This window comes from Nicotiana tomentosiformis, chromosome 3, assembly GCF_000390325.3.
Source record: "Nicotiana tomentosiformis chromosome 3, ASM39032v3, whole genome shotgun sequence".
Taxonomy (NCBI): domain Eukaryota; kingdom Viridiplantae; phylum Streptophyta; class Magnoliopsida; order Solanales; family Solanaceae; genus Nicotiana; species Nicotiana tomentosiformis.
The window spans coordinates 42,015,339-42,026,925 of record NC_090814.1 but is presented as its reverse complement, the minus strand read 5'-3'; the positions used below and the strand labels follow the sequence as shown (position 1 = coordinate 42,026,925).

General features: G+C 42.2%; 1 protein-coding gene across 1 annotated transcript; it reads right to left on the bottom strand.

Annotated features, from left to right (window-relative positions):
• Nucleotides 1-9,655: 9,655 nt before the first annotated feature.
• On the bottom strand, nt 9,656-10,150 carry LOC138907694 (uncharacterized). Its single transcript, XM_070198299.1, has 2 exons — nt 9,958-10,150; nt 9,656-9,915 (listed from the first exon to the last, which is right to left on the bottom strand). Exons 1-2 carry the CDS (start codon nt 10,148-10,150, stop codon nt 9,656-9,658), a joined length of 453 nt encoding a protein of 150 aa, XP_070054400.1.
• Between the last annotated feature and the right edge of the window lie 1,437 nt (nt 10,151-11,587).

Here is an 11,587-nt window from a genome sequence, read left to right as displayed (position 1 = left end):
TACATTCCCTTCAGCTATTTGAAGTCTTGAGTAGCTCCGTATGATGTATTATGACTTGTGCGAATTGTCGGTTTTGGCTTTCAGGTGGTTCGAAATTATTTTGAAAGAATGAATTTCATGTTTGAATCTTTAAGTTGGAAGGGTTGACCAAGTTTGACTTTTGTGTATTTGACCTCGTATTGGAGTTTTGATGGTTTTGTTAGGTCCAGAGTTATTTTAGACTTGGGCGTATGCCTGAATTTTCATTTGAATATTTCTAGAAGGTTTCGGCATTATTTGGTGAAAGTTGGGAATTTGAAGGTTTGGAATGTTCATAAGTTTGATCGAGAGTTGACTTTGATGGTATCAGGTTTGAATTGTGGTTTCGGGGATTGAAATAGCTTGGTTATGTCATTTAGGACTTGTTTACAAAATTTAAGGTGCTTTCGGGTTGATTTGATATGGTTCGGCACGAGTTTTGGATGTTGAAAGTTCAAAAGTTCATCAAGTTTGATTTGTGGTGCGATTCATCATTTCAATTTTGTTATGTGTGATTTGAGTCCTCAAGTAGGTCCGTGTTATGTTTTGGAACTTGTGGATATGTTCAAACGGGGTCCCGAGGGGCTCAGGTGAGTTTCAGACATGTTTCAGACCATTTTCCCTTTATGTGTGGTTGCTGGTAGCTGCTGGTACTGATGTTGCGCACCTACGATTGGATTTACACAGGTTCGGTGGTTGCAGGAGTGATATCATTGCTGCACCTGCGAAGAAGGCTAGGCTGGGGAGACCATCGTAGATGCGGAGTATGAAGTGCACCTGCGTGCGCGCAGAAGCGGGGTCATTTGCGCAAGAGCGGAAAGGCTGCTTGGTTGTGTTTTCCACATAAGCGAGGGAGCCTCGCACCTACATAGTTGCAAAAGAGGAATTTGGTCTACATGTGCGAGAGGTCGGTCATTAAGTGATTTTGGCAGAAGCGGAGGAAGTGTCACAAACGTGACGCCACAGAAGCGGCTAATATTTCGCAGATGCTAAATTGCTGGGTAGAAGTTATATAATTCGAGGGTTTCTTCATTTATTCATATTTTGAGTTGGGGAGCTCAGATTTGGGCGATTTTGGAGAGGAGTTTAACCACATGGATTGGGGCTAGTATTTTCCACTCGGTTTTGATTATATTTCATGATTCCATCTTCGATTTGGTAATTAATTGGTGATTTTGAATGAGAATTTGGGAGTTCTTATCTAAACATTCCTAAAGTGAATTATTAAAGTCTGAACATTGATTCAGAGTCGGAATTGAGTGAAACTAGTATGGTTGGACTCGTATTCAAATGAGTTGTCAGAATTTGTGAGTTTTGTCGGGTTCCAAGGCGCGAGACCAGGTTTGACTTTTTGGTTGACTTTGAGTATTTGAGTAAAGATTCGACCTTTATCATTTGGGATTATTTCCTTAAGCATTATTTGATGTTTTTGAGTTGCTTTTGGCTAGTTTCGAGTCGTTCGGAGGTTGATGCACGCGAGATGGCATTCCTAGAGAGTTGTTTGGATTGCTAGATAATTGTTTTGGCTTGTTTGAGGTAAGTATCTTATCTAAACTTGGTTGAGGCACTAGTTGCCTGAAATATTTGTGATAGCTACGTGCTATGGGTGCGCATATGTGTAGGGTTGATCCCATGTGCGAGCACCGACGTATTTATCCATGCTCTAGGTAGTGCTTAGGCTATGATATGCCTAGAGTTGACTGTTAAGCTTTAAGCTATAATGCTTCTCATATTTGTATCATTGTGGTGATCTATTTGAGCCATGTTTGAGATTACGAAGAGGCTATTTCTATGAATAAACTTGGTAATTGCTATTTCTGTGATAAAATTGCTGATTTGAGCTATGATAGCACACTTTGCACATGCCTACACTTTAACATGTTATAATACTAGTTCAAAAGCATGAAATCTGATAATTATTCATCATATACATGTGATCGTGTATACTTGCTTATGTGTGATATGATTTGGACCAGATGCCTATGACCATGCCGGGTGGATTGTATTGTTATGCCTGTGACCACGCCGAGCGTATTGTGTTGGTATGCATGTGACCACGCCAGGCGGATTATGATGTTGAGCTTGTGACCACGCCGGGCGGATTATGATATTGAGCTTGTGACCATGCCAGGCTGGTAGCACGTTGAATTGGCCGTGCATGCGTGTGGATGAAGATCCATCCCCCTAGGGTCACCCTCTCATATTTTCTCTCTTGATGGTGTACACGCGGATTTATGAGAAACTGACGGGTTTCTGGTTGATGTGAGATCTGGGAGAGCTGGTTATTATTATTGGATCGGGTTGCACGCTGCAACAGGCCTTATTGGCTTATTGTTATTGGATCGGGTTGCGCGCCTCAATAGACTGATATTTGCTTATTGCAATTCATCTTTACATGCGATTTCCTTTACTGTTTACCAAATTTACTTGCATATCTTCTTTATATATTGGATTGTTGACTAAGTAGAACACTTTAAAACAAAGAATTTTGAGCATCAAAGAGGTTATACCTAAGAGTTTCCTGATTTGATCATATATTTGTTCTATACTTGTTGAAATTATGAACTCTATAGGTGTTGGTGAGTATCATTTTTAGTTCTTGCTTCTTGTACCTCGCCGAGGTTAGTTAGGTTAGTTATTGAGTACATGGGGTCGGCTGTACTCATACTATACTTCTGCATTTTGCGTGCGGATCTTAGAGTTGATGATGCTATGTATGGTTGGAGCTGGCATTGAAGATGTACTCGTGTTCCAGTTTCGCTACCACCAGTTCTTGTTAGTTTTAGATTTGAGATTCTGTTCATGTACATTTCATATAGATGTTGTATCATTTTTCCTTTCAGTAAATCTAAGTCTTAGTGACTCATGACTTGTACTACCTCTCCTTGGGGAGCTGTATAAAGATTCAGTTACTTTATTTTTTACTCTTAATTTCATTATTAAATTGTGCTTTACAGATATTTGGCTTACCTAGAAGGTTGGGTTAGGTGCCATCACGACTAGTTGAATTTTGGGTCATGACAAGTTGGTATCAGAGCCCTAAGTTCATAGGTTCTACGAGTCATGAGCAAATGTCTAGTAGAGTCTTGCGGATCGGTATGATGATGTCCATACCAATCTTCGAGAGGCTACAGAGCATCTAGGATAAACTTCCCAAATTTCATTCCTTATCAAGCAGCATTGATTCAGCTTGAAGCATATCGCTTTGAAGTCCTTCCACTCACTCGTACCCATGTGAGAGCTCGATATCGGTTGTGCGTCAATGTCTTGTGGATTCCATCGATGAGATGCGAGATGTGTTGCTATGTTTTGATGATGGGCTAATTTAGAGGACTTAATGCCAGGTTTTGACCGTAGCTTGGGCTCGGTGGTTCCAGTTGTGTGAGCGTGTGCTTTTGCACTTATATGTATGGTTGTGTCCCTAGGAGCGGGATTGATGGCTCAGTGAGTGGTTGGATGTCTATATGATAATTAGGTTATGACTACGGGATGTGTTCCGATGGTTTAATATGACGAGAAAAGATTGCTTGGGATGTGAAGGGATTATGGATGCTCGCTTTTATGGATGTTTTATACAGTTTTGAGTTATGAGTGTTTTAAGGGATTCTTTCATGTTGTTCATTTATGGAACGAAGTAGATTCTCATGTCTTATTTACGAGTTCATACTCGGGAAGATTAAGTGATTGCATAGTAGTTGTGGCCATGAAAGGGCACAAAGAGATGCCAGATTGAGGCTAAGTAGGTGAGTTATCTCCTATGGGATATCTTGAAGTTGTGAGATTCTTAAGATGATTATGTGGAGAGTTTAATTCTACCAGTGAGTTATATGTGTTGCAATTTGAGTTTGGATCGCTTGAGGAAGTTCACTTGACTGTTATGAGGATGAATGCGAGCTTAGCAGATGATTTGAGGTATTTTATGATTTGTGTTGCATGAGTTTATGACGGATTTAGTTGAATCTCAGTGAGAGATTATGGCAGTAATAGAATAAGGTATTGTGAGTTATCAGATGTTTTGTTGTATGGCTTTGAGCCAAGTGGGGGAGTATGCTATCGATTATTTGATTGCATGGGTAGGTGTTATATTGGTTTCGGACTGTGGAATACTTGTGGATCGGTTATGACTTGCAGAGGTTGGTTTTGAGGATGACTTAAGCAGGGAAATTTCTGGATGCATGATGTATTATACCTTATGGATATATGGTAGTCTATTATTTAGGTTTGCGCTTTGTGGTGGATGTAATATACTAAGAAATGGATTCACTCGGTGGCTTAGAGGCATGGATTACTCCTTTGGGCATTGGTGTGCTAACAGGGCACATGTTGTTCGTCTGGTTTTGGGCGATGCATTTGAGATCTGAATGGGGTGGATAACTCCCAAGAAGGTTCTAAAGAGTTCAAGCTTCATATGTGGCATTTGAGAATTTTTCGGATTTATATATGGCTAAGGTTTGCATTGGATGGTGTCAGTACTCGCGGTATTTCGGTATCAGTATGGATTCTATATTTCAGTATCAGAGAGATTAAGGAAACAATTTTAGATTTACATAAGGTCTCTTTAGAGTGGGTAACTCGGATGTGGCATTTTAGGTGCTTAAGAGGGAATACAATGGCTTATGGGCCTTAGGACGAGGTGGTTTCATGCTAGGATCTCTTGTGGTGAGCTTTTGGTAAGGATCATAGTGTTCTAGCAAGGAAAAGTGTTAACTTGAATGCAATTCAAAAGAAACTCGGAGAAATAGAAACAGCTTGGTGGTGGATTGGATCAACATGGTAATGGATATAATTGGTTCCTTTTAGTTCTCAGGATCTAGTGAGTCTTTACCGATGTTTTGTGGCAATATTCTTGAGTTTTGGCGACCTGCGTGACTCTGTTAAGTTAAAGGGAATCAGTGCTGATGGTTTGGTTATGTGAAAATGGATTTTGAAAAGTGCTCGATGATTTCTGTCATGGCTTCAGATTGATAATTTCGACCGGCATGAGGAGTATGTTGCGTATGGTGATTTTCTCTTGGATGAGACCAAGTGGAAGGTTTCTAACAAGTTGAGTATGTATTATGCTTGTGACTAGGAGTTAACAACAGGGTTCTCGTGGCTTCATATGATGGCATGATAGATATGGTGCGTCGTGTGAGATTGAGATTTACATGTACAAGGTTGCGGTTCAGTTTCGAAAGGAGGGTCATGAGTTCTATGCAGCATAGAAGATTTCAAATGGTGAGAAAAGTGTTGGCACTACTTGGTATTACTTGAGAAGGGTGCACATTTTAGAAGGCGCACTGTGTTCTGACTTCGGATGCTTTATTAGTATTGTGGCACTCGCCTGGTTGATCGACTGCTTATGTTCAAATTTTTCTTTGTGGCACGAAAGAGTTATGGAAGTATTTCTCGTGGAATGATTGTGTATGAAGGATGTGTCTGTCACTTGAGTGGTCGAGTTAGGATCAGATGTGGTGATTCTAGTATTCTAGGGATTTGGAGATGGGGAGTTCTCAGAGTCAGATTGTTCCTTAGTTGCAGACTCTGAAGGTATGGCCAAAGCTAGACAACAAATATTATGTGTTATGGTTAGGTCATGTGGACTTTGGAGGGTTATTTATCCATCTGTGGATGACTGGAGTTGATTTGGGGGCCCATTGGCTCGGATTTGTTGACTACTATTGTTGAGGGGTGTGTCATTCAGTTGGAGTTGAGTATGTTCATGTTTCGATATGTTCTATGTGTTACTCTTTTATGCTAAGATAGGTTGTGATCTGTTGGTTATTTGCACACATAATGCGGTTCTGTTTGGGCCTTGTAGCGAAATTCGAGCGAGATGGATGTTGGGTTGTTGAATGGTGGATTGTGCCTTGGTTATGGTCTTTTCGGGCTGTGATCCATTGTGTTATTCGCTTCTCCATGGTTATGGTCATGCACTTCGTGTGTTTGTTGCTGATTTGCATATGGTTGTTGATTTTGAGCATTATGGCTCGAGGTATTTCATGTGGACCGGTGTTTAGATTAGGTCACACGCTGCGGTAGATTCGTGTTGGGATATGGTCCTTTGTGTTAGATTCAGATGTCTTGATTCTACTATGTTTGATGGGTTCATAGCTTTGCGCTTGTGGCGGTACTTGTTGAGCTTGTGGGACGGTTCTCTCATTTGGGTCATTTTACATGTTGGAGTACATTTGAATTGTTGCTTATTGGTGCACGGATTGCCCGATTTGCGGATTTAGATTGTACTGGTGTAGCATGTGAGTAGAACAACTTTAATTGATGGGATGAGGTCATTGGATCTGGAATGGGTGCTATCGGATTAGATTACGGTGTATTTGGAAGGATCATGTCACTGATCGACTTAGAATTCAGATATGATTCTTGTCGGGCGAGAGAGAGCCCTATGGTTTGTTGATCTGACGAGTGGGTGTGAGTTTATGCATGTTTCTTTCATCATCGGCAGTGTATGAAGGTTTTGAATGGGGTTTTGTTTGATATGAGGTTTATTACCGATACCGATTTGTTTTTTAGCAGCTACTTTGATCAGAAATTATTTCTATGAGCATGCGAGTTAGGTGGATATTTGCACAATTGATGCGGTTCTATTTGGAACTTGTAGTGGAATTCTAGCGAGATGGATCTTGGGGTGTTGAATGGTTGATTGCACCTTGGTTATGGTCTTTTCGGGTTGTGATACATTATGTTATTCGCTTCTCCATGGTTATGGTCATGCACTTCGTGTGTTTGTTGCAGATTTGCATATAGTTGTTGATTTTGAGCATTATGGCTCGAGGTATTTCATATGGATCGGTGTTTAGATTAGGTCACGCACTACGGTGGATTCGTGTTGGGATATGGTCCTTCGTGTAAGATTCGGGTGTCTTGGTTCTACTATGTGTGATGCGTTCATAGCTTTGTGCTTGTGGCGGTACTTGTTGAGCTTGTGGGACGGTTCTCTCATTTGGGTCATTTTCCATGTTGGAGTACATTTGAATTGTTTCTTATTGGTGCGCGGATTGTCCGATTTGTGGATTTAGATTGTACCGGTGTAGCATGTCAGTAGAACATCTATAATTGGTGGGATGAGGTAATTGGATCTAGAATGGGTGCTATCGGATTTGATTACGGTGTCTTTGGAAGGATAATGTCACCGATCATCTTAGAATTTGGATATGATTCTTGTCGGGCAAGAGAGAGCCCCATGGCTTATTGATTTTGATGAGTGGGTATGATTTTCAGCATGTTTCTTTCATCATCGACAGTGTATGAAGGTTTTGAGCGAGGTTTTGTTTGATATGAGGTTTATTATCGATACCGGGTTTGTTTTTTAGCAGCTACTTTGATCAGTAATTATTTCTATGAGCATGTGAGTTAGGTGGATATTTGCACACATGATGCGGTTCTGTTTGGGCCTTGTAGCAGAATTTGAGCGAGATGGATCTTGGGGTGTTGAATGGTTGATTGTGCCTTGGTTATGGTCTTTTCGGGCTGTGATACATTGTGTTATTCGCTTCTCCATGGTTATGGTCATGCACTTCGTGTGCTTGTTGCTGATTTGCATATGGTTGTTGATTTTGAGCATTATGGCTTGAGGTTTTTCATGTGGACCGGTGTTTAGATTAGGTCATGCACTGCAGTGGATTCGTGTTGGGATATGGTCCTTCGTGTTAGATTCGTATGTCTTGGTTCTACTAAGTGTGATGGGTTCATAGCTTTGCGCTTGTGGCGGTACTTGTTGAGCTTGTGGGACGGTTCTCTCATTTGGGTCATTTTCCATATTGGAGTACATTTGAATTGTTGCTTATTGGTGCACAGATTGCCCGATTTGTGGATTTAGATTGTACTGGTGTAGCATGTCAGTAGAACAACTGTAATTGATGGGATGAGGTCATTGGATCTGGAATGGGCGCTATCGGATTTGATTACGGTGTATTTGGAAGGATAATGTCACTGATCGGCTTTGAATTTGGATATGATTCTTGTCGGGCGACAGAGAGCCCTATGGCGAGTGGGTATGAGTTTCTGCATCATTCTTTAATCATCGGCTATGTATGAAAATTTTGAACGAGGGTTTTGTTTGATATGAGTTTATTACCAATACCGGTTTGTTTTTGAGCAGCTACTTTGATCGAAAATTATTTCTACGAGCATGTGAGTTAGGTGGTATATCATTTGATTACATCTTGGATTATGATTATGGCTTGATACAGCTTCTTCAGACTTATACAGTGTGTAGATGTGAAGATCGGGTCTTGTAAAGGATTCCGGATATTGGAAATTAGATTCCAAGGTTTATGGACTAAGGTTGAGGGAAGAATCTTCAGTTATGTTGAGTTGTCAGGCTTATATTGATTGGGGTGACGCGGGATCACCCACGGGTATGTGCATGATGAGTTTACACAATCATTTGATGGCTTTGGAATGACTCTTAGCACGTTCGAGGATGAACATATGTTTAAGTGGGACAAAATGTAACGACCCGACCGGTCGTTTTGAGCATATATATTCTGTTCAGCTGTTTGAAGTCTTGAGTAGCTCTGTATGATGTATTACGACTTGTGTGAATCGTCAGTTTTGGCTTTCAGGTGATTCAGAATTAGTTTGGAAGAATGAATTTCATGTTTGAAGCTTTAAGTTGGAAGAGTTGACCAAGTTTGACTTTGTGTATTTGACCACGGATCAGAGTTTTGATGGTTTCGTTAGGTTCCGATAGTGATTTTGGACTTGGGTGTATGCTCGAATTTGCTTTTGGATCTTTTTAGAAGGTTTCAGCACTATTTGGCAAAAGTTGGGACTTTGAAGGTTTGGAATGTTCATAAGTTTGACCGAAAATTGACATTGATGATATCGGGTTCAGATAGTGGTTCTGGGGATTGAAATAGTTTCGTTATATCATTTGGTACTTATGTGCAAAATTTAATGTAATTCCGACTTTATTTGATATGGTTCAACACGAGTTTTGGAAGTTAAAAGTTCATCAAGTTTGATTTGAGGTGCGATTCGTCGTTTCGATATTGTTATGTGTGATTTGATCCTTTGAGTAGGTCTGTGTTATGTTTCGGAACTTGTGGGTATGTTCGGACGTGGTCCTGAGGGGCTCGGGGTGAGTTTCAGACGTATTCCAGACCATTTTCCCTTCATATGTGCTTGCTGGTAGCTGCTGGTACTGATGTTGCGCACCTACGGTTTGATTTACATAGGTGCGATGGTCAAAGAATCGAGGTCATTGACGCACCTGCAAAGAAGGCTAGGATGGGGAGACCATCACAGATGCGGGGTGTGAAGTGCACCTGTGTGCGCGTAGAAGTGGGCAACTGCTCCTTTAGTTCCTACAATTCTGTCGGCACCATTCTGTAGGGTGGAATGGATATAGGATGCGGGCTTGGCATCACATCGATCCCAAAATCAATCTCCCTGTCTGGTGGGATCCCGGGGGCTCATAAAGAAAGACCTCTGAAAATTCATTCACAACTGGCACGGACTCAAGTGTAGGTGCCTCAGCATCGGTGTCCGTCACCCAGACCAAATGGTAAATACACTCCTTGTTGATCATCATTGCAGCCTTAAGTTAAGAAATAAACCTACCCCTTGGCACTATGTCATCCCCCTTCAACTCAATGACTGGCCCATTTAGAAATTCAAACCTAACAGTTCTGGTTCAGCAATCAAGCTTGGCGAAACATGAATAAAGCCAGTCCATCCGCATTATCACATCAAAATTAACTATCCCTAATTCAACGAGATCGACCATGGTGTCTCGACCATGCACCGTGACAACACAATCCCTATAAACTCGCGCGGCCAATATAGGCTCACCAACTGGAGTAGATATAAAGAACGGCTCGTGAAGTTGTTCCGGTTCCATCCCGAATTCTAGAGCAATATAAGGAGTTACATACGACAAAGTGGAAACAGGATCTATTAGAGCATAAACATCATGAGATTAGACAGTCAATATACCTGTGACAACATCTAGAGGAGCCTCTGAACTCTGGCAACCCCTCATAGCATAGAATCGGCTGGGTCCTCCCAAACTATGTGCACCACCCTTTTCTGCACCACGCCCTGTGGGTGCTGGAGTGGCTCGAGCTGGACGAGGTGTTGTAGATGTAGTAGCTGCAGAACTGGCTGGTTGTGTTGTACCCCTGCCCATATTCTAGTGGGACGAACGACAATCCCTCTGAATGTGACATCTAATACCGCACTCGTAGCATATGGGTAGGTCCATGTAGTAGGCCCCTAAATGCATCATCCCACACCTAGGGCATGGGGGCCTCCACAGCTTCTGAAATCTCCCACCAGGCTGACCCTACTGGTTGGACTACTAATCGGGCCCTGATGGTGGTGCACTGACTGAAGACTGACCAAAGGTCTGGGATGGCCCAGATGACCCTCCCCTAAATACTGATCTTCCACCACTACTACCACTGGAAGAACCACCAAAGTTGCCTGCTGACCGGGCCTTCTTGTTACCCTCTCTCTCTATTTTGGCCTTCAATTTTTGAGTCTTTGTGACTTGTGCAAATGCACCCATTTTCCCATAGCTCATATTAGAATTCAAGGAAGTTGTAGTAGCCTCATTAATAACTAAGGGGTTAAGGCCCTGCACAAACCGGCGCACCCTTGCCTCCATAGTACGCAATATGTAAATGGCAACTTGGAAAGGAGCGCGAACTTCATATGGTAATCCCACACACTCATGCTACCTTGTTTCAGGCTCTCAAACATAGCGGCACGGGCTTCCCTAGTCTCGGCAGGAAAGAAATGATCAATGAAGGCATCCGAAAACTCACTCCACTTTGTCAAAGGGCTCCCCTCCTCACGGGACTCCTCCCACAGTTTCAACCAAGAATATGCCACCTCTTTCAGGTTAAAGGAGGCTAACTCCACTGCTTCCGTCTTAGTGGCACGTATGACACGGAGAGTCTTGTGCATCTCATCAATAAAGTCCTAGGGATCCGCTTCAGAATCAATACCCGTGAATAGTGGAGGATCCAACTGAAGAAACCTGTTCACCCTAGAACTAGCATAATCCCCTTGCTGGCTGGAAGAAGTAGGTGCAACAATCGATCTCTAGGCCTGATCCAAAATCTGTATGGCTCCCCTAAGTCCCCATCAGAAACACTAGGACTGAAAGTTGAGGCTGGAAGAGGAACCGGAGTATCAGTTGGAGGAGGAATCACTGCACCCTCAGTAGGAGTAGGAATTGGTGCAGTGTGAGCAGGAGTAGTAGAATCAGGCGGTGGCTGGGGGATTATCCTTACCACTCGGGTGCTCACCCACATCATCAGGTATAGGATCAACTGACACCCCTGGTGTGGCATTGGCTCTTTGGCCAGTTCTTGCCATCTTCTTAGGTGTCGTATACTAAAAATTAGAACAATGCACGAGTTAAAGGAGGAACAGTCTTATAATCAACACTATCGCATTATTTAGAACATCAAAGAAGGGTGACATTCCTAAATGCCCAAGTAGCCTCCTAATTATAGATGCGGTTGACAACACTCTGATAATAGGGACTCTACTAGACACGGCTCTGAGACATTCTAGAACACTTTAAAACCTTAGGCTCTAATACCAAGCTTGTCAT

Excerpts from the sequence above, each read along its gene's own strand:
- LOC138907694 (XM_070198299.1), bottom strand. The coding sequence starts at position 10,150 with ATGGGCAGGGGTACAACACAACCAGCCAGTTCTGCAGCTACTACATCT. Across the intron at positions 9,916-9,957 it reads TCCTCTAGATGTTGTCACAG|ATCCTGTTTCCACTTTGTCG; the intron begins GTATATTGACTG and ends ATGCTCTAATAG.